Below are 21111 nucleotides of genomic sequence, written 5' to 3'. Positions count from 1 at the left end.
AGTCTTAAGGGTCCTTCAGTGATTCCACTCCAAAATTGGTTTGGATTTTAAGCATCACTGTGAGAGTCTGAGGTAGATAGCACTTTAACATGCACTTCTTAATCCATCATAACTAACTGGCTAGTATATTTCAAATTAAAAGCACATCATACATTAAAAGTGCATTAAACAAGGCAACTGAAACCTAAACAAAACATGTTGGGTTGAAAAGGAAAGAAAGTTTTCAGGTTCCCAATCCATGCACATTTTACTTGGGAGGAAGCCCCATTGAACTTGGCTGGGTTTTACTTCCAAGTAACAGTGGCAATTTTAATCTGTAATCTTAGGCGCAGTACTGTGTCCAGAGCTCAGAAACTGCTCGCTTCTATGAAATTCCCTGTCACAAAACGCACCCAGAAAAATGGGAGTTTTGAATGCTGCTTGTTTAGTGGCAGCCCACATTTTAATCTCTATGGAATAGGTTCCCCTGAAGGTGCAGTCATGTGAAGTCCCCATGCCTCTAGTCCTGCTCTCAGGAGTCGAGATTTGGTTGTTGTCGATGTTTTGTGTTCCTTTTCCTCCTTCCGTACCCAGACGTGAGTGTAAATTATAAATGAGTGATGCAGCGTTTGATTCTGCTCCTCCAGGGTGCCTTTTGGAATGGTGGCTCAGCTGTTGCAGTGAGCCCAAGAGAGCAACAGCCCAGAGTGTCCTTGGGAAAGCAAGCCAAATGTGGGGTGCAGTGCCAGAGCAGAAAACATTTTTCCGTTTTGCCAGGCCTGTCTGCATTCTGCACATCTGCAGGCTCACTGCACAAAATTCAAGACCTGCTCTAAGGTGCAGAGATTTGCACGGCTGCATTTCAGTGGTCATGATTTTTAAACAGGTTGAAAATCTGGCCAATGGGAATGTTGTGGGCATGTTCAGCCTGGTCTCAATCAGGCACTTTTAAGTCATAGTCCAATTATCCTGTAACCACTTTAAAAAACCAACACACACACCCCACCCTGAAGTGTTGTGAGATGCTGTCCTCTCCAGTCAACGTGCATGTTGTCAAGTCTGGGTGAGTCTTTGTGCTCTCTGCTACTTGCTGCAGCTAGGGCTCTCCTCTCTAGTCACTGTCAAGTCAGGAATACTTCTTGCAATCAGTGGAGTGCAAACAGAGTGCTGTTTCCTCTGCTAGGAAGAGTGCAAACAAATGCCCTGTGCCAGTGGCTTCACATAGGATGACAAAAAATGGAAGGAATCAAACACACTCATATAAAGTACTGTTGATTTTTGAAATTCTGTTGATTGTCTTTGAACTCTTTTTTTTAGTGTGGTGGGTTCTAAAAAACCCACCCCAAAAAGCTAACTTCTGCCCTTGTGTGAGATGAAGTTAGCTTGGGAGATGTTGCAAGCAAGTGCTTTGATGGGGGGCTCTGGGCCCAAAGGTGTGGTTGGCAAGGCCATCCAGAGATGGAGCTCTGGAGGTTTCAGTTTTGAGGACAGATTCAGAAATAGGATTGGGGAGGAGATTGGTAGGTGGAATAGATGGGAGCGAAGATTGTTTTGACTGCAAGCTCCTCAGGACTATCTCTCCTTTTCTTTTTACTTCTCTTGCTTTGTTAATTGGATGTCTGGAGGCACTTCTCCATGTTCCACTCCTAGGAAAACTTGCTTTACAGAGCCTTCTTTGTGGTGGCGCCTCTTGTGGAATACCATCCTCTTGCAAACGCCAACATAGTTATTTTGACATCAAGTTAACACTTTGAAGAATCTCTTGCCAGTCAGCATTGGCGATGCTGAACTTGGTGGAACAGTGGTCTGACTCAGGATATGTCACTTTCCTAGGTTCCAGTATAATACAGTCCTCCATTCAGACCCACGAAGACTACAATCTTAGTTTACTTTTGTGAGCGGGTCATAGCTCAGTGGTAGAGCATCTGGCAAGTGGTCCACGGTTCAGTCCCTGGGATCTCCAAGTAGGTCTGAGAGTGTCCCCTCCCTGAAACCCTGGAAAGCTGCTGCCAATCAGTGTAGACTGTACTGACTGTACATGGACCAGGGGTCTGACTCTGTATAAGGCAGCTTCCTATGATGCTAAGCTTGGTCTGTTATCGCTGTATGCTGGTTATTAATTTTGTGCGAACTCTGCCCTGGTATCTGTACTGATGAAGGACGGGCTGATAAATCCTTCAAATATATAAAGTAAAATAGCCTAGGGATAGGGAGCCTGTGGCCCTCCCAGTGTTGCTGGACTACAGGTCCTATCATCCCTCACCATTGGCTATGCTGCCTGGGACCGATGGGAGTTGCAGTTCAGCGTCATCTGGATGGCCACAGCTTCTCCATCTGTGGTATATTAGAAAATGGGAGCCGTAGCTCAGATATTTCTGGTTCACAGCTATGCCTTTGAATGGCCTGAACCAAATTTGCATGTTCTCAGTTTTATTTCCCTATGTGTGAATTGGGGATGGTTATGGCAGGGTGAATGTGATAAGCAAGGTAAAGCGGGCAGTGTCATTTCCTTAGGGGATGTGGCCTCAACTGCATGTTTAAACAACAACTGGGTGAGGCATCCCTTGAATTTCTGAGCATGCTCTGCTCTTTGGCTTTTCATAAACCCTGCAAATAAGATCCCAGATCCTCAGTCAGCCTGTATCTGCCGGAGGGTGTGTTGGAAATGGCTGTTTTGAGCTGTGATCCACAAAGAGGTCCAAGCAGTCAGCCTGTACAGCAGCTGTGCTCCCTTCCTTGAACTGATAGCATCCTTTCCCAGCTAGATCTTTTCCCAGCTAGAGTTTTGAGTTGGGGTATCACCCCTGGATGCTACTTTTCAGCTGCCCAGCTGGTCATCTCATTAAATATACTGTGGGCAGCTTTGGTTAATGGGGGAGGTTTTGTAGGGTGATAGAGGGTAGGGTTGTGTCTACTTTATGGATTTTTAAAGTACAAATTCTGTGCCTAATAAATTTTGCAACGCAGTATATACATTGCACAGACTGAGCAATTTTTCCACATTCTTGTAGACTAGTAACTTTTGTGGCGTTTTTGAAGGACTGCTGTTTATAAGTATTTGCTACTAGGTACTGGGTGACATTCTGTCTCTCTCTCATTCCAGAATGGGAATGGAAAGTGGGAAATGGGGAACTTTGACACTGAATAGAACTGCTTAGACATTGCAGAAACCAAACTTTTTTTTTTTAAATTTCTTCTCAGCCGGCTTTGGGACATCCGGAGTCCAAGCCCAACACAAAGTCCAACATGCTACGAGGCCGCGGCCCAGTTACCTCCGCTGATGAGCAGCCACACATTGGGAACTACCGCTTGTTGAAGACGATTGGGAAGGGCAACTTCGCCAAGGTCAAACTGGCACGGCATGTCCTGACAGGGAAAGAGGTGAGAGAGGGGAAGCAAGAGCAATGGGGGTCTTTTGCTTATGCAGGCAACCTCCAAAGATGTGAGGGAATGAGAGTCTAGTTGTCCAACTAACAATGCTTTTAAGAAGAGAAATGTGGGGAAATCAAATTCTGCAACCAGAAAAGCTGGCTTCTGTGTCCTGTCTCGGTGGTTTAGGTTAAAGCACAATTTTACTCAGATCTGATTGTCATAGCTCTTAGTGTTGGGCTTGGAGTTTCTAGGCTCAGCTGGGGTGCAGAAGTAGGAGAGGGACAGGCCGATGTATACCTGGAGTGAACGGGTAAGAAGTAGAAAGGTTAAGAAGGGAAGTGGGGAGACACACACAAAATGTGTGTTTGTCACACCTCCATAACCTTGAGGACTAGTAACTTGCTTTACAAATAAGCCTCTCTTGTAACAACAACAAAAGCCAAGGTTCTCAGGAGAGCTAGTTCTGCACCAGCAGTAATAATTAACACTTTTGTGGTACCTTTTTGAGTGTTGAAAGAACTTGCCTTACATTATCTCAGTCCACAGAACAAGCCTGTAAGGTAGCACAGTGTTATTAACTGAAAAAAGATGGAGTGGTTGAGGCTGAGAGGGGGTGGCCTAGTGAGCCACCTAGTGAGTTTGATGAGATTTAAATGGATATATCTCCCATCCTTAGCTGCTGTGCTGCATCAGCACACACTGCATAGTAATATATGTAAAGGGCCCTTTGCTTGTTGAGTCATGTATAAATTGATTTATAATCCTTCCTATCCACAAGGGCTCTGGGCAGATGACCTTTATAAGCACTGCGGCTTGGTCCCCAAGAACCTCTTGAACAAGCATAAGGTGCAGTTAGTCAGCGGGGTCAGTTGTCACTGTCTCTGCTCCACTCCACCATTCTTCAACTCTGAAGAGGTCCCCTAACCTTCAGAAGCAGCTGGGTGGTTTGGGGTGGCATTCGTAGCTGCAGCAGTAAGAGGAGGAGACAGGAAAGCCCAATAGCACAAGTCAAAATCTCATTGTCATTCTTAGGTTTAAAGCCAGTACATTGCATCTTAAAAAAACAAATATTCTCTCTCACTGCGTATGGATTTTGTTTTGTTTCTAAAACCACATTTTAGCAGTAAAAACATACTACTGAAATAAAATCTTTATCTCCGGCCGCTGAAGTGCCTGTCCAAATGAGAACCCCACTCCACTCTGAACCACACCAAAGTCATTGTACCAAAATAGCCTGTACTGGTTTTCCTCTTGAGACGTTGGCATGCTGCGTCTACTGTACCACACTCCCTTCTGTTAGTGAAGCACTTTGAACATACCACACACCCCAAGCTTTTTCCAGGGCTAATTCTGAGGAACTGACATGCAGCCTTGGAAAAAAAGCCAGTTTTTCCATTTGCAAAGCTTTCAGATGCTCTCTACCTTCTCCTCCTGAGTATTTCAGCCAGTGTGGGGAGAGTCTGCAGTCCCCACTTCCCACTGCTCATCAAGATGGAATCTGCTGCCCTGTGGGGCAGACAGTTTTCTGGACTCTGGGTTATTTTTCCAAGCAGCCGAACTCAGCTTCCTGGAAGCTTGTAAGCACATACTGCAGGCAATTCTCTGATGAGGATCCTTGAGGGAAATACCTGCTTCCACTGAAGAGAGCAGGAGTGGCTTGGCTGAAGCTGACCTGCCCACCTTGTTTGTTCTTCCTCTACTAAATCACATCCTGCATTCTTGTCTGAGGTCCCTGGCGACTTGGTGCCATACATATGGAAGGCTCTGCGTGAGGAATAGCCAGTTCTTTCCCCTTCTGGCTGAATTTTTGCACATAGCATGCGATAAGGGCCATACTGGCACCTTTCCTGCCAGGCCAGGCACTCAGTGATGTAACAGGCAGGAAGGGCAGGCTGCGGGAGGCCTGATGGGAAATAAGGAAGAAGCCAAATGGCTTCATTAGGCGAATTGTAGCTTAGACTAAGCACCAGGCCCCAAGCTTTGGAGAGGAGGAAGCCTGAGATGTTTGGCTGCTCCTGATTATTAAGGGAAGGGCCATAGCTCAGTGATAGAGCACATGCTTTTCATGCAGAAGCTCCCAGATTCAGTACCTGGCATTGCTAGTAAATATTCCTGTCCAAAACCCTGGAACACCATGGCTTGATTCTGAGCCAGATGAATCAGTGGTCTGACTCCATATTCTGCTGCATGTGTAGACTAGGCCTCAGATTAAAGATTGTATTGAGTGTTTGTTGTATTCAGAGTAGACCCATTGAGATTAATGGACATGATGAACTTAGATCAATTAATTTCCATTGGCTATAACCCTAAAGGCTTTCTGTTGGCTTAAAGTCTTAGCGGTGAGTGAAACCACAGATACTCGACTTTTGGAGCTTCCCAGTTAGATTCCTGCAGTTCCTGGTGCCAAACATCCACCCACCCAACACTTCTTTAAGGGGGAGTGAGTTGTAGGTGCATCCGCTTCCTCATTCCCATCTTAAATCAGCTTTTGAGAAATTCTAGTTGCTGATCAGAGCTTTCCACAACTGACTGTCATGTCTGATACAGCTCTGAAGTTACACTGGGGCGCCTAGTTTCGTACCTAACAGGGCTCTTTTAACTAGTGATTTTGTCACGCCTCTTGCCCTAGTGTCATGGAATGCTGTTCCTCCTGAATTTTTTTCCTAGGTGTAGCATTTGACAGAATCTCTCTCTCTCTCTAAAAAAAACAGGCTTTTAGTCCTCTATTTATGGAGGTACTTTAAAAGGCCTGCAGGGCAGTGGTTGCAAAGGGCCTGTCATTTCTGTAATTTGCACGACTGTCTGTTACTCCTGTGCATCCTTCACATTGCATCTTCCTGCTTACACCCCCTCCCCCTCCATCACCACTGCTCTGTTTTGTCACAGGAGCGCAGAATTCTGTAAAAAATGTGAAAGGTTGTGTTTTGGAGTAAACTATGCCTAATCAGCTAGCTTTGCACATGCATTTTAATTGACTTTCAGGGTTTTTAATTTAATTTTATTTTATTTTTTGTGGTGCATGATTAGGGATTCCATGAAGTGGAATCAGAAGTCTTTTAAATGCAGGGGGGTGAGCTTGCCAGGGGAAACTGGAGCACTGATATTGCTTTGAGTCCCTGTGCTCGTTACAATCATTCCCTGCCACTTGACAAGAGCTGCAATTACCAGCCTTGTTCCGATCGACTGGAGTTGCAGCTGGCCTGGTTCCATCTCTTGTTTTGCGGGTTGCTGGCTATGTTTCTCTTAATGCTCACTCACACACCACCCCCAAACCCAACTAATTGAAATCACATAGGATTGTGGCATGTTTGACCTATGAGCACCATAGGAAGCTGCCTTGTACTGAGTCAGACCGTTGGCCCATGTAGCTCAGTACTGACTACACTGACTGGCAGCAGGTTCAGACATTGTTGTCTGCCTGGAGATGCAGGCATTTCTGTTTTGTAAACGTAAGAATTGCCCTTGCTGGCTGACGCAAGGCCCATCTATTTGAACATCCAGGGCAGGAGAGATGTCAAGATGGAAAGATATAGCTTGTATGCTGCCACCCAGCTTCTAACACCCCAAAACCCCTAGTGGTGACAGCAGCAGGTTCTGGAAAACTGAGCTGCCTTTCTGTACATGCAAGTCTGTTCCTTGATAGTGTCTCTAGATCAGTGACCCGTGAAAAGATGTTTAGGAGACTGAAATTCTGCCTTGTGTCTTAATTGCCCGTCCTTGTAACAGCCTGCCTAGAGAGCAATAGCTGTGCAGGCAGCCATTTAGCAAGTGGTGTAATGGGGAGTGTTTTGAACATCCACCCACTCAAGACAATACATCTCCCAGAGTGTCTTATTAGCACAGTGTCTGGGGAAACTGCAGCGGAATGCACCATGAGCCTTCTCTCTCTCTCTCTCTCTCTCTCTCTCTCTCTCTCTCTCTCTCTCTCTCTCTCTGTGTGTGTGTGTGTGTGTGTGGCTGCTTTAGGCTTGAAACAGTCATTGCAGAATGATTTCCCCTCCTAGATGGAACTGTCCATATAAGGGCCAATGTGATGTCATGGCTGAGGGTGTGAGGACCTGGATCAAATGTTGCCTTGGCCACAAACCCCTAAGATGGCTTTAAGTCAGCCGCACTCCTCTGCATCATGGGCACAATTGTGCTATTGCTGATGCAATGTTGCATGCGAAAGCACTCTTGAACGCTCAGGGAAAATGCTGTGTAAATATGAAGAAGCACTGTGTCCTTGTAGCTACAGGGTTTGGGTTTAAATCTCTGCCCGCAAAAAAGCTTGCAGCTGACCTTCAGTCTTGGAGAGGGCAGGAGGTATAAGAAAAATAATAAATAGGAATAAGTAATCAAACAAACACTTTACTGATTCCATCTCTGAACCAAGCCCAGGTGGCCATGCAGTGTGCTGACCTGGTCCTGAAGCAGCTACCAACATTCTGCACTAAGACCCCAAAACTGTGGAAAACATTTGCAATCAGGGTTAATAGCCAGCCTCCGGAATGATTAGCCCCACTCTGATAGCATTACTGTTACACTTGACCTGTGTCCAGAAATGAGCTTCCAGAGTGACTTGGGTTCTTAAAATTCTTTTTTTAAAAGCTAAATGCTTCAAAGAAGCCCCTGTGTTCAGATACACGGTTACAGCTCACATACCTGGTGGGGCAATGGTGTTGTACCATTGAGAATTAGCAAATGCCCAGGTCACCTGTTATGCATCCTTTACATCAATTAACAAGACAGACTAACATGACCTTTCTTTGTGTCCTTCCATCCAGGTGGCTGTGAAAATAATTGATAAGACGCAGCTGAACTCCTCCAGCTTACAGAAGGTAAGGAGTGTGTGGGTAGTTTTGATTTTTATACACTTAACTGAGGATCATTGTAGGATTGTGTGGCACGCTTTTGCTATCTCATTGGGTTTGCTCTTGTGAAGCTGCTCACTCCTTGTTCCACATACTGAGAGAGTAGGGACTTTGTATTTATTTGTAAATGCATGAAAAGATTTCATGCTGGTTTGGTGTTTGATGAAGTCTGTCAGTGATAGGCTGAGGTTTCCATGATGTCACAGAGTGGCCGAGCATTGGAGGCTCTGACTGCCATTGGCTATTGGGCAGCTTTGGAAAGGAGTGCTGGAGTAGAAGAATCCAGGGAGAAATAGAGGAGAGATGAGAGATACATGTGAAAATGTCCAAAGCTCTGCATAAACATCCTGTCTCTGGGGAATGTTCAGTCTTGAAATTGGTGATCTGCTGACAACCTAGGAATCCCTTTCTCTTTTCCCAGCTGTCGAGACCCACTTCGTTCTCTCTTTTTTTTCTTGCCTTCAGCATGCTTCCTGCATCCTCTCCCTCTCTCCTTCATGGTTCTTTGCCCAGGGCAGTGAAGTTCCCACACCCAAGACTAGGCACCCCCTGACAGCATTGCCCCATATCTGCTGGGCTGGATTCTTATCACCCCGCATCTTTGCTGGCCCTGCACTTGGCATCACATATGGTGTCATGCTTAGGCCAGGTGAGTCTGACTTGACCAAAAGAGCCTGGTGGGCCATATAGGGTTGTGTGGTGGGCTTAATTGGGGGCAGAGGTTACACATCTCCACCCTATATCAAAACATTTAGCCCTGTACAGATGGCAGAGGCGCTGTTTACTTTTTTTTCCTCCTCCTCCCTGCATTGGGGAAAACTGTTCAGCCTGATAAAAGGTAAGGCCAGAGAGCAAGCAATTCAGCGCAGACTGGTCTGTCCTCCTCCATCTCCCCTCCCCATTTCTCTCCATCTGCACCCTTTGTCAGCCCAGAGAAGCATCTTAGCTCCTCCTCCTCTACTTGGCTGCCCTTTGATATAATCCCCCACCTCTCATCAGAGTTGGGCTTGTGTATGGCTGAGACCCGATATTAGCCTCGCCGTGTCCCCACAGTGGTGTGTGCACAACCTGCAGACATTGCACCTGTCAGCAGCAGCAGCCAGCGGCTAAAGTGATGACCGCAGAGCCAGTTGGACTTTGGGTCCTGTTTGATTCCGGGCCTGACACAGCCAGCCAGTCTCACTGCGACTCTGCTTGGCAGTGGCAGCAGCGGCTGCTTACGCGGCCTTGTAAACAAAAGGCTGAGCGAGCCAGCTGGGTTTTCTGTTTCTGCAGCAGCTCCCTGGATCTCAGAGCAGAAACTTCCCTCTCCAGCCCAGATTGCTTTGCGTTGCCTTCCCACTTGCTGAAGCTTTCAGCACTGCCTTTCAGCTTGCTGGTGGCTGGAGGTGGGGCTTGACCTCTCTTTCCCCGGCAGCAGACCAGCATGGAATTGCTTCCCTTGAGCAGCTTGGTTCTGCTTTGGAGGCTTCGTGGTGGTGGCTGGCTTGCCAAGAGAAGCCCGTTCTATCCACAAGAGACTGGCCCTCACAACAGCTAAAAGAGGCCACAAAGTGACCAACCCCGTATGCTGTGACTGCAATTGAGAGCAAACTTGAAGCAGCAAAAACATTGCAGGGAGAATAAACTCCAGGAGGGTCAAAGGTTTTTCTCCCAGCCTTCACCAGTGACCAAATTTATGGGCATTGCATGCCGATCCCAGTGCTTGGAAGTGTCCTGCTGAGAATAGCTCTGGGGTATTAGTTGAGGCTTTAGGTTTCTAGTGGCACTTGTATTGTAAACTTCAGAGCATGGCCTCCCCATGTGAAGTGCTGTTATTCTGAGGATTTTTACTTCCCCTCTTCTCCCTATCTCTTAAAAAAGGTGGTTTATCCCTTCTAGTTCACAGAGTGCACCCAAAGCTAGTGGCTTGGCTGTGGGTCAGTATAGTTCACTCAGTATAGTTCACTGCGCCTTATCCTGACACTTGTGTTGCTATTAACAATTGCTTGCAAAAATTTCTAGACCACCAACATTAAGAAAAAATACCATGGAGGTTCACATTATAAAATCAATAATAAGATTATGTTCCTGAAACAATTGCAAACACCCCCCCCTCTCTCCATTTCTTCCCTGCTTTTGTCTTGATCTCTGCACCACCCGGGACGCGGGTGGTGCTGTGGGTTAAACCTCAGCGCGTAGGACTTGCCGATCGCATGGTCGGCGGTTCGAATCCCCGCGGCGGGGTGCGCTCCCGTTGTTCGGTCCCAGCGCCTGCCAACCTAGCAGTTCGAAAGCACCCCCGAGTGCAAGTAGATAAATAGGGACCGCTTACCAGCAGGAAGGTAAACGGCGTTCCGTGTGCTGCGCTGGCTCGCCAGATGCAGTTTGTCACGCTGGCCACATGACCCGGAAGTGTCTGCGGACAGCGCTGGCTCCCGGCCTATAGAGTGAGATGAGCGCACAACCCTAGAGTCTGGCGAGACTGGCCCGTACAGGCAGGGGTACCTTTACCTTTTACTGCACCACCCAGCCTAGGATGGGACAAACTATACCATATTTTGTCTGGAAAAGGCATTTTGTGTAATAAAACTCAGTAATAAAAAATAAAGAGAGATTACGTTGCATATCTTCTTACTTGTTCCTTTAAAATATTTATAATCTACTCTGCCGTCCATCGAGATCCTCAAGGTAACATGATGCCCTTTCATTTTTGCAGGCTTTTGCCTGCTTCTAGGCCCAAACCATCCCTGCTTCAGGTGAATGGTTTTCTCTCACTCCCTCAGCCAGCACAGGAGAGAGATGCATTACTAAAGGCTGGAGATGGCAGCTTTCTTTCTTTCTTTCTTTCTTTCTTTCTTTCTTTCTTTCTTTCTTTCTTTCTTTCTTTCTCTCTCTCTCTCTCTCTCTCTCTCTCTCTCTCTCTCAAGCATGCTGCTCTGTTGGTAGCAAGGTAGCTGTCCCCATGTTGCTTCCCAAATGTTCCTTCTGCTGTTCCCACCGCAGGCGCCTGGACTGCGTAGGTGTCACAAGCACATGGACTCCTCCACGAGAGGAAGGAATGTTGCTGCAAAGATAAATCCCTTCTCTCTCTCTCTCTCTCTCTCTCTCTCTCTCTGTCTGTCAGCTGCAACGGGTTTTTCTCAAAACCCTTTCCCCGAAAGAAACCCTTTATAGCTTTTTCCTCAGGATGATGGATGGGGACCAGCATGCTCAATGTACTTGAGAGAGGATGGCTGCCCAGGAGGGCAGTTCCTGTTTGCACTGGTGTGGGCTCACTTGAAACAGTTCAGGCCTTCCTGTGGTTAACCTCTCGCTGGTTAGCAACCATCTTGCAAACATGCCAGTCATTCCCCCACAGTGCTGCTCTGCAGACCGGGAGGTGGCTTGAAAGGCATCATTGCAACTGCCCAGGTGGGCGGAGGAAGAGTGTGGAGCTGGTGCTTATGCTGGGCCTTAGGCAAAGTGTTGTTCAAGTTAGACAAAATCCTGGAGGATAAGGCTTCTGTCAGTGGCTGCTGGCCACAACAGCTATGTTCTCTCTCTCTCCACTCTGAGGCAACCAGTTGCTGAGAATCATAAGTGGGGGGAGTCATTGTTGCACTAGGGTCTTGCTTGCATGTGGTTGGCCGCTTTAAGAACAGAGTGCTGAGATGGGTCTTTGTCCTGGTCCGGCAGGGGTCTTCATCTGTTCCTCTCCTCATAATCCTCTATCTCAGTGCCACAGGCCCCACCCAAGCGGCCCAATTTCAGCCAATCGGGAAAACGTCTCGTATGTGCAATGTTCTGTCAACACCTGTCAGCTGCATCCCCCTTTTGAGCCAAAAGTGCTTTCTGCTTACATTGGTTGGGCATCCAGTGCGCCTGGCCCAGAAGCCTCCTTGCTGGCAGCCTGGGCAGACATCTGCCTGTCTAGTGGGCTGCCAGCTTTGCCATATCACCCAGACGCCTCCTCTTCGCCTTCTTGCTTTCAGAAGTAATTTATAGAGCTCTTCCCAGGAACGGTCATTGGGGATCTCACTAGCTACTTAATTGCTGTGGACTCAAAGCCGAGGGAACTGAATCTTTGGAAATCCAGCAGGGCCAGGCAGGCAGTGTCTAGGGTCTTACAGAAACTACTCATGCAGCCAGCGTGCTTGTAGGGTTTCTCCTTCCCCCAACTATGCTGTGTGGGGTTTTTTTTACCTGTGTGTGCATAAGCTCTGCAACTCCATCCAAGAGCACGGAAGCTGAAATGCAGCCCTCAAGGTTGCAGGTTGGAAGTGGAGCTATACTGGGAGTCAGGGCAGAACAGGGTGCTGACCCCTCCCCAAGATTGGGATGGTTTTTCATCTTCAGAGCCCATCGCTATCTTGTCAGATGTCAGAGTCCTCAACATCTAGGCACACAGGTTAGGAACTGGGGCGGGGGTGGAAGCCGGCAGCTGGAATATCCATCTGCCTCCAGCTTCTGGACCAAGGCAGGATCTGAGCTGTGAGCTGGTAGTGGTGTTTTTCCCCAGCAGCAAAGGGATTTATTTGCCTGAACAGCTGCTCCTGGGCTTGGGAGGGTGGGGGTCTTCCCTCCTGCATCAGCCCAAGCATCTGTTCCTTGCACTAAGGAGATGAAGTGTCACAGGAGACCCGCCCTTTAGGGCTGCAGAGCCAACTGCCTGACATTCGCCAATCAGATCCTGAGCAGAAAACCCTTTTCTCCCCACCCCCCACCACATCCTTTTATAAATAAAGGAAATATTATAGGGAAGTTACACTCCTTATTTATCATAACTGTGTTGAGTTTGAACCTGGCCCCTTCGATCTCCTGTCTCAAGCCAATGCCGGGCAGGGGTGGGGTAGAGCTGTGTGTTCGCCACCCCCACCTATCCCTCCAGCTCAATTATTAGCGGCTTATTACCCAGGCTCATTGCAGGCAATCGGATTGCCTTTTTTTAATTAACAGATTACTGTAACACATTATCCTTAAAAAATGTCTAATCCAAGGAGAACAAAGATTGGGGCAAGGTTGTGGGAGGGAGGGCAGGTTCTGACCAAGCTTGAGGTTTTGGAGATTGTGATATTTGGCAGTTTTTTGGAGTGTAGAACAGACCTCCAAAGGCCACCCCATTCAGCCACTTCCTGCAAGGTCGGAGCTTCCGGCCAGTCGCCCCAGATGTCTTTAAGCCAGGCTTTTCCCAATCTGGGGCTGATGCAAGTTGTACTCCACAGCATCAGACAGCTGCCAGGTTGGGAAAGACTTAAGCTAAGGGGCATAGGACTGTTTGTGCCTGTGTAAATCCACCTGCATTGATCCTTCTGTTTCTGCTCTGCTCTTCTGTTTCTGCAGCTCTTCCGGGAAGTGCGAATAATGAAGGTTTTGAATCATCCTAATATAGGTGAGCCCCCTTCCATTCCCCCTTCCCCTCCCTTTTGCCACTGGATTTTGATGTACTTAAACAGTATATTCTGACCTGTAAGGCACTTAATTTCCAAAAGGGTAATTGAGAGAGAGTCCCTGAGGCTTTCCTACCTCTGTGGCAATTCTTCTGAAAGCCTTTAAGTGAGCGGCTGTTGCTGCTTCGTCATGCGGCAGTGAATTCCACACATTAATTACCTCTAATGTTCAGAAGTGCTTCCTCTTTGTCTGCACTGAACGAACTGCCAGGAGAGAGGAAGAGCACTTTCTCTCTGAGCCTTTTGTAATTTTTTGTAGTCTGCCTCCGCCTTCCCCGCCCTTAAAAGTCTTCTGTCCTCTTGTCTTGCAGTTAAATTATTTGAAGTAATAGAGACAGAGAAGACACTGTACCTCGTCATGGAGTATGCCAGTGGGGGTGAGTGTTTGATCTGAAGCCTCTTTGAAAGACACGTTGTGGGAAACCTTATTCCGAGAGTCTATGTGGTGTATTTCAATATATTCGTAGCTTACTTTCCCCAGATTGTCCTGGACTGCGGCTTCCATCGTCCTCATACAGTTTAACCCGGTGGTCAGGGATTATGGGAGTTGTAGGTTAACAGCATTTGGGGGCCCAGGTTTAAGAACAATAGCGTATTTGGTTTCAATTGTCGGACTGGGGTGACCAAGGTTCAAATCCTCACTCAGCCAGGAAGCTCATTGGGTGACCAGTCTCTTTCTCACACACACATACTCTCTCTGACCTACCTCATAGGGTTGTCAGGAGGATAGAATGGAGGGGCTTCTCCTGAGCTCTTTAAATGAAGAATGAGATATATCCCTAGATCTGTCACATTCTTCTCCCAGTTCTCCCCTTTCGGCCCAGAGACAGAAGAAGAATCACAGGGTGGGGTCACAGCTAGCTTCACCTTCTCCCTCATCACATAATTTGGGAGGTGAGACATGTATCCTGTGACATACTAGTTATAGAATGGAAGGTGCACTGAGTCAGGTCAGTGACCCATCTTAGCTCAGGACCATCTGCTTAACTGGCAGCGGCTCACCAGGGGGCTTTTTCCCCATAGACAGCAAGGTGTGCACTGATAGTGTTGTATGCCATTTAGTACAGTGTTTGAACAGTAAGTACATGCAGGCACACCTCATCTTATTGCACTTATTGCAGCTTATTTCAGGCACAGCTACAGGCAGCTTGGCTGCTTCCAGGAGAAGGAAGCCCCCTGCCGCCGCCGTCCCTCTCCTGGCCATGGGAGTGGAGCTGGCTAGGGCTGCAGATGGGTTTTCCCCGTCCCGCCACTGCAGTCAGGGGGACCTGGCTTAATAGACTGCAGTATAGTGTAGTCATAAGTTTTGTATGCCCTGGGAAACAAAATTGTGTGGCTCACTTTATTGCGATATTTGCTTCATTACGGCGGTCTGGAACCAAACCCACAACATCTCCGAGGTGTGCCTGTAAATGTTCTAAATACCACATCCTAGAGGGTTTTTTTGAAAGTGCCTATCTGTAGGTAAGTTTTATCTCCCTCCTCTCTTTCTTCCCCCACCCCCTGGTGACTCTTGACAGCGGCTTTGCCGAGTTTAAGGGTTGCCCTTTTTTTTTTAAGCAGGCTCTGAATCTCTGGAGGCAATCCTGCCAGTTTTGTGCGAATGTCACGCGGTCTGTCGGGAAACACAAAGGCCTTTAGAAATGCCATTGCCATTACTGGTGGGCCCTAGACAATTGCAGGAGATGGACAGAACACATCCTACTCACCAGGCAGGCAGTGCCTGGAGACAGCTGTCCATGGGGCATGGCTCTCTTTCAAGATGAAGCTGTAGTGACTTATGGAAAGACTCATTGTAACATAGGAAGCCGCCTTATACCAGCCTTGACTATGTGGGGCTGTCTAGTCCAGTGCAGGGTCCCTGGCAGAGAAAAAGTGTCTCTCCATTTACCTGATACTTTGAACCTGGGATCTACTGCATGCTAAGCCGGTGAATGCTGCTTCCTTCTTTGGAACATAGGCAACTGCCCAAGCTATTTGTTCATCCAGCACAGTCAACTGTGGGAGGAATTTCCAGTCACTCTGTCAGCATAATCATGTCAGCTTGCCAGACAGAACCACCTTCCCTCTCCTCCCCGTCCCCCATATGCTGGTCTGGGGTTTCGCCTGACCCCCACCCCAAGCCAATTTCAGGGGTGCATGGGGGAGGAGACGGGGGGAAGCCCCATTGTGCAAACCATTGCTCAGGGTTTCCACTGGGAGAACTCATTAGGTGAATCTTGCTCTCTGACTGGCAGTTCTCCAGTTGTCTCGTGCAGAGAAAGGTCCTTCCCCGTCACCTGCTGCCTTCCTATTTAATTGGAAATAATGAGGGTTGAACCTGCCACTGAGCTCTTGTCCCTTCCTTAGAACACAGCCTTGGCCTGGTATTTATCTGTCTAGCCCAGTACTCTGAACAGCATTTCACTAGGGCAGGCATCCCCAAACTCTGCCCTCAAGCTGCTTTAGGACTACAGTTCCCATCATTCCTGACCATTGGTCCTGTTAGCTAGGGATGATGGGAGTTGTAGTCCCAAAACAGCTGGTGGGCCGAGTTTGGGGATGCCTGCTCTAGGGTCTGTAACAGAGAAGAAGTTTCCCCATCACTTATCTGATCCTTCAAAAAAACACACAAAAAAGTGGCAATGACTGGGATTGAATCCAGGGTCTTGTTCATGTCAAGCAAGTGTTCTACTACTGAGCTATGGTGAGAGAAGTGGCTGAGACTTCTGACAAGTACAGCTGGACTGGTGTGCTCTGCTCCTCCAGGCCCAAGTGCAATCTGCTCCTGAGTTTTGTTATTCTCGGCGATGGCAAAAAATGGGGGTGGGGGGTAGAGGAGGCACAGGATGGAGGGCAATGTTCTAAGTCCTTTCCTCTGACATCCCCCACACATGACCTCAGCACACACACAACCTCAGCGTCAGACTTTCAGCAGAACTCCCAAGTAACATTATGCTTCCCTCTTGCGCCCCCTGCAGGTGAGGTGTTCGACTATTTAGTAGCCCATGGAAGAATGAAAGAGAAAGAAGCACGGGCAAAATTCCGACAGGTTGGTGCTGCACCCTTCTTGAACTGCGGGAAGCAAACAGTGTTTAGAGGGCCCCAGCAGCTGCCCAGCAAATATGAAAGTGGGGCTTGATGCTTTCTGTGGTGAAGATCCATGTAATTCCACCCCCCGCCCTGTTCCCCCAAGCAGTTCTATTATTCACACACAGCCCACAGGCATATGGGGATACATTGCAGAAAATCGATTCCTACACTTCTGGGGACTGTGATTAAAGGGCAATGCATCTGGATTGCGTGTGTTATGAAGCAACACAAACCTCCCCCCTGACCTCTCTGTCCTCTTGTCTTCCAGATAGTTTCTGCTGTGCAGTACTGTCACCAAAAATTCATTGTACATAGAGACTTGAAGGTGAGTATAAATGCTGAAAATGCTCCTGTAAAGCTCTGTGTTTACCCTGTGCAAATGCTGGATTTCCCATTGGAAGTAAAACGTGGTGTTGTTGGCCCGTTGGCTTCCCCAGCCTGACTTGCCTTTCGCCTCCCTTTACAGGCAGAGAACCTGCTCTTAGATGCCGACATGAACATTAAAATTGCAGACTTTGGTTTCAGCAATGAGTTCACGTTTGGCAACAAGCTTGACACCTTCTGCGGGAGCCCCCCGTACGCCGCCCCTGAGCTTTTCCAGGGCAAGAAGTACGACGGCCCCGAGGTGGACGTCTGGAGCCTAGGGGTTATCCTTTACACACTGGTCAGCGGCTCCCTGCCCTTCGATGGGCAGAACCTCAAGGTAAGGGAGTTGTGGAGGGCGAGGAGAATGGCTTACAGCTTCAAGGGGTTGGCAGCACAATTCCGACTTGAGGCTGGCTATCCCAGTATTGAGGGAACAACCTCTGTGGATTCCCAGCTGTGTCAGTCAGACTGAGCTGTGGAAGAAGTTGCCTTGGCAATGGACCAGAGCCACCCAAAGGCTTCAGGGCCTTCCAGTATCTCCACTCCCTTCTGTGCATGTGTGTGTTAGGATCAGGGCATCTTCCCTTAGAACAGGTATAGGGAGCCTTTTGCTCTCCAGATGTTGCTGAGCTATCTCTCTTGGTCACTGGCCATGCTTGCTGTAGCCAATGTGAATTGTTGTTCTGCAACATCCGGAGGGTCCAAGGCTCCCCTGCACCTGCAATTGAGTTACGTGCGGAATTGCTGCTCATTCCCTCCCCTTTCCCTCTGCAGGAGCTGCGAGAACGGGTCTTGAGGGGGAAGTACCGGATCCCCTTCTACATGTCCACGGACTGTGAGAACCTGCTGAAAAAATTCCTCATCCTCAACCCTAGCAAGAGAGGCACTTTAGAGGTGAGGAGACAGGACCGGGGACCAGGTGGGCTGGGCAGGAGGGAGGCCGGCATCCGCTTGTGGAATCGTACACCACACCACCCATCGTTTTGGAGTTCCTGCTGTTGTGCCATCTAGTCATAGGAAAGTGCCTTCTTCCAAAGGGGACCATAGAGCCGTCAAGTACAGTATTGTCTCTACAGACTGGCAGAACCTCTCCCAAGGTTTCAGACTAGGAGTCTTTCCCAGTTCTGTCCAGAGTTGCCAGGGATGAAACCTGAGACCTAGCTTGTTCTCACTAGTGAAGTGGTAGCAGTTTTCCATACAGAGCAAGACAAGTCCCTGGGTGGCTCCCGGTGGACTCTGCTGACTGAGCTATGGAAGATGCTGCCTCAGCAAAGGGCCACATGCTGCTGGGCAGCTGCTGAGCAAGAGATGTTACAAGGGATTCATCCCTAGAGTTTGAGGGTGATGGGAGATCCAAGATGGTGCAGTAGTGGGTTGCTGAGGGCTCCCTCTCCCAAGTGGGGTGATTTGTGAGCTATCTGAATCAGTCCTCCTGGGACAACACTGGGGTTTGGATGCCAGGGACATGAGAGGACTTATTGAATGCAAAATATGTGCTGTCATTGCCTTAAATCAGTAGTTTTGGCTAGACCCCCCTCATGGAACCCATTCCCTCCTGCCCTGCCTCCCCACCCCACCCCCAAAAATAAAAAAAAATTCTGAGAAGTATGTGAAGACTTCCTTCTTTGGCTGCCTTTAAGAGATTCCCTCCCTTTCTCTCTCTGATGAGATCCTTTCCCAAATACTTCTGCTTCATTCACCTGTTAATGCTTTTCTGTTTGCGCTCTTGGAAACAAAAATAACGAAACCACTTTCAGTGTATATGGAAAACGTAATGTGTGAATGTACCCTTTGACAGTATTTGGTTAAGCAAGTATATTTTGGGCAGTTGCTTAACCAACTCTGCATCCAGGTTTTGCCCTTGGTTTTTAAGTCTTAGAATTGTGCCTGTGCTGTCTCAGTTTTTAGAAGGCGTATCCAAGTCCATGCTGGTAGGAAAGCCCTGTCCTTGCAAGCAGTGTGCAGTCTTGTTTGTTTTTAGTTTTATTTTCCAAAAGGCGGTTTTCCTTGCCTCCAGTGCTAGCGTGAAGAGGGCCTGGTTCATTTCCCAGCGGTTGGCTCCTGCCTTTGTCTGGCTGGGCTGCAGTGCCCCCTGCCATCCGAAACTGCCTTTCTGCGTAGGCAAGTAATTAAGAAGCCCCGCCAGCCATTCTCTTGAATAGGAGAGGGAAGTTCCTTGCTGTCTGGTGCTGGAATGCCATGGCCCCTGCTGCTCTCTGCCTGCAAGCAACAATTTTAACTGTGGGCTTCAGGGATGCAGAAGGGGAAGTGCAGGGAAGAGTGCATTAAGGGGGGCACTTGGGTTTGTGCTCGGGTGTGGGCGGAGACAAGGCAAGACACACACACACACACACACACACACACACACACACACGAATACACACACACACCCTCCGTTCTCCGTGATGCACAGAGGGAGGGTGCTGTGTTGATTTCATGCCAGAGGCAAGGAGAAGGTCTTGGCAGATCACTGGAGCAGCAAGCTGGGGTTTCCAGTCAACGGTGTAAATTGCATGGTTTTTCTTCCTGGTTTGGTTTCTGTGTAGCAGGTGTGGGGAACCTCTGTGATGGGAGTTGTACTTCAGTGACATATGGAGAGCCAAAGCTTGCCTACACCTTGTTTATAGAATAAAATAACCTACTTCATTATAAAAATCTCTATCCCCACCCCACCCCCAAATAAGAGTGACTTGCAACAATAGAGTATATGTACAATGGGCAATATTCATTGTCAGTCATACTTTGAGTATACCCATTGAAATCAGTGGACTTCATTAACTCAGTGGGTTTACTCTGAGTCTGACTTAGTTGGGTATTGCCCAAGAAAATCCAAATCTGCACAATACATCAGACAACCGCCAAAAAAGCCCAGCATAATAAAAAAGCCAAAAATATCAAAATCCACAAAGACAGCAATTCATAAAGCTCATCAGATAAAGTGAAGAAGCAGAGAAAGGAAGATTGATATTAGGCAGACACCTTTGCTGTATATATATTTAGTTGCCTGCTGAAACCTTTTTTTTATTTTAGTAATCCTAACCAGCCATCTAATTTTGTTACCTATATTCATAAAAGCCTATCTGATTTTTATTTGTATTTTAATTATAATTATTTCATGCTTACATGTTTCCATACATATTTTTTTTTTTTGGATTTTAGTTATTTGCAGTTTTTTTATGTACACTAGCTGGGAGAGCTTGCTGATTATGCCATGGTCTTTCACGAATTAATCATGGGCTTGGGTGGCGACATGGATTGCATTACCCAGACTTGCGGAGAGAGGGAGAGGTGGGCCAGATCTCCTCACAGCTGGGAGCTTGCTGTGAACATCGGGGAGAGAGGTGTGTGCAGAGCCTGCGTTTTGCGCAAGTGGTTCCAGTTTTCCAATAGGAAACTCTTCCAGTTACGCAACTGGGACCATCCTCGCCAAAACATTAAAAAGGAAGAAAGCACTCCTCTGCGCTATTGTCACCGCCACCCCACGCATACTGAGCCAACGTTTCCCCTTACCCTCTCCATAGCAAATCATGAAAGACCGCTGGATGAATGTGGGTCACGAGGACGATGAACTGAAGCCTTACGTGGAGCCTCTGCCCGACTACAAGGATCCCCGGCGGACAGGTGTGTCACTGAGGCGGGGCGGGTGATTGGGTGGCCCTGCGATGGTGACCTGCTACTGTGCAGGATCTTTCCGGGCAAGCGCTTGGCTATCGTTTCCCTGCAGGGCGTACCCACAGATTTCCCTCCCTCCCTCCATGCATCTTTTAAACACAGTTTTATTTATTTATCCACCCTTCAAGGCGCGCTGACCGTCTCTCTCCTTTCCCTGTGTGTGCGTGCTCCCTTCCGTTGTCCTGCAGAGCTCATGATATCCATGGGATATACCCGGGAGGAAATCCAGGACTCCTTAGTCAGCCAGAAGTATAACGAAGTCATGGCTACATATCTGCTGCTAGGATACAAAAATTCAGAGGTGAGTTCCTTGCCCGTTTGTGTGCGTGTGTGGCTTCCGTTTGAGGGACTGAGCTGCAAACATCTGGGTGTTCGCATGTCTTCAGCGG

General features: G+C 48.0%; 1 protein-coding gene across 14 annotated transcripts in view; it reads left to right on the top strand.

Annotated features, from left to right (window-relative positions):
- MARK2 (microtubule affinity regulating kinase 2) overlaps positions 1-21111 on the top strand; it is a 111035-nt gene that overhangs the window by 72311 nt on the left and 17613 nt on the right. For all 14 annotated transcript variants that reach the window (XR_014542834.1, XM_083591760.1, XM_083591759.1 and 11 more), the window contains exons 2-11: positions 3181-3360; positions 8118-8171; positions 13506-13554; positions 13924-13989; positions 16573-16643; positions 16953-17009; positions 17151-17387; positions 17825-17944; positions 20572-20671; positions 20911-21023. Coding sequence is in view for 13 of the 14 variants with exons in the window: in XM_083591760.1 (XP_083447886.1) it covers positions 3181-3360; positions 8118-8171; positions 13506-13554; positions 13924-13989; positions 16573-16643; positions 16953-17009; positions 17151-17387; positions 17825-17944; positions 20572-20671; positions 20911-21023 (1047 nt within the window). In the remaining variant the exon portion in view is untranslated. The remainder of the gene's footprint in view (positions 1-3180; positions 3361-8117; positions 8172-13505; positions 13555-13923; positions 13990-16572; positions 16644-16952; positions 17010-17150; positions 17388-17824; positions 17945-20571; positions 20672-20910; positions 21024-21111) is intronic.

The sequence above is a fragment of the Podarcis filfolensis genome (assembly GCF_964270895.1).
Source record: "Podarcis filfolensis genome assembly, chromosome: 16".
NCBI classification, from domain to species: Eukaryota; Metazoa; Chordata; class Lepidosauria; order Squamata; family Lacertidae; genus Podarcis; species Podarcis filfolensis.
This window is presented reverse-complemented; position numbering and strand designations above follow the sequence as displayed.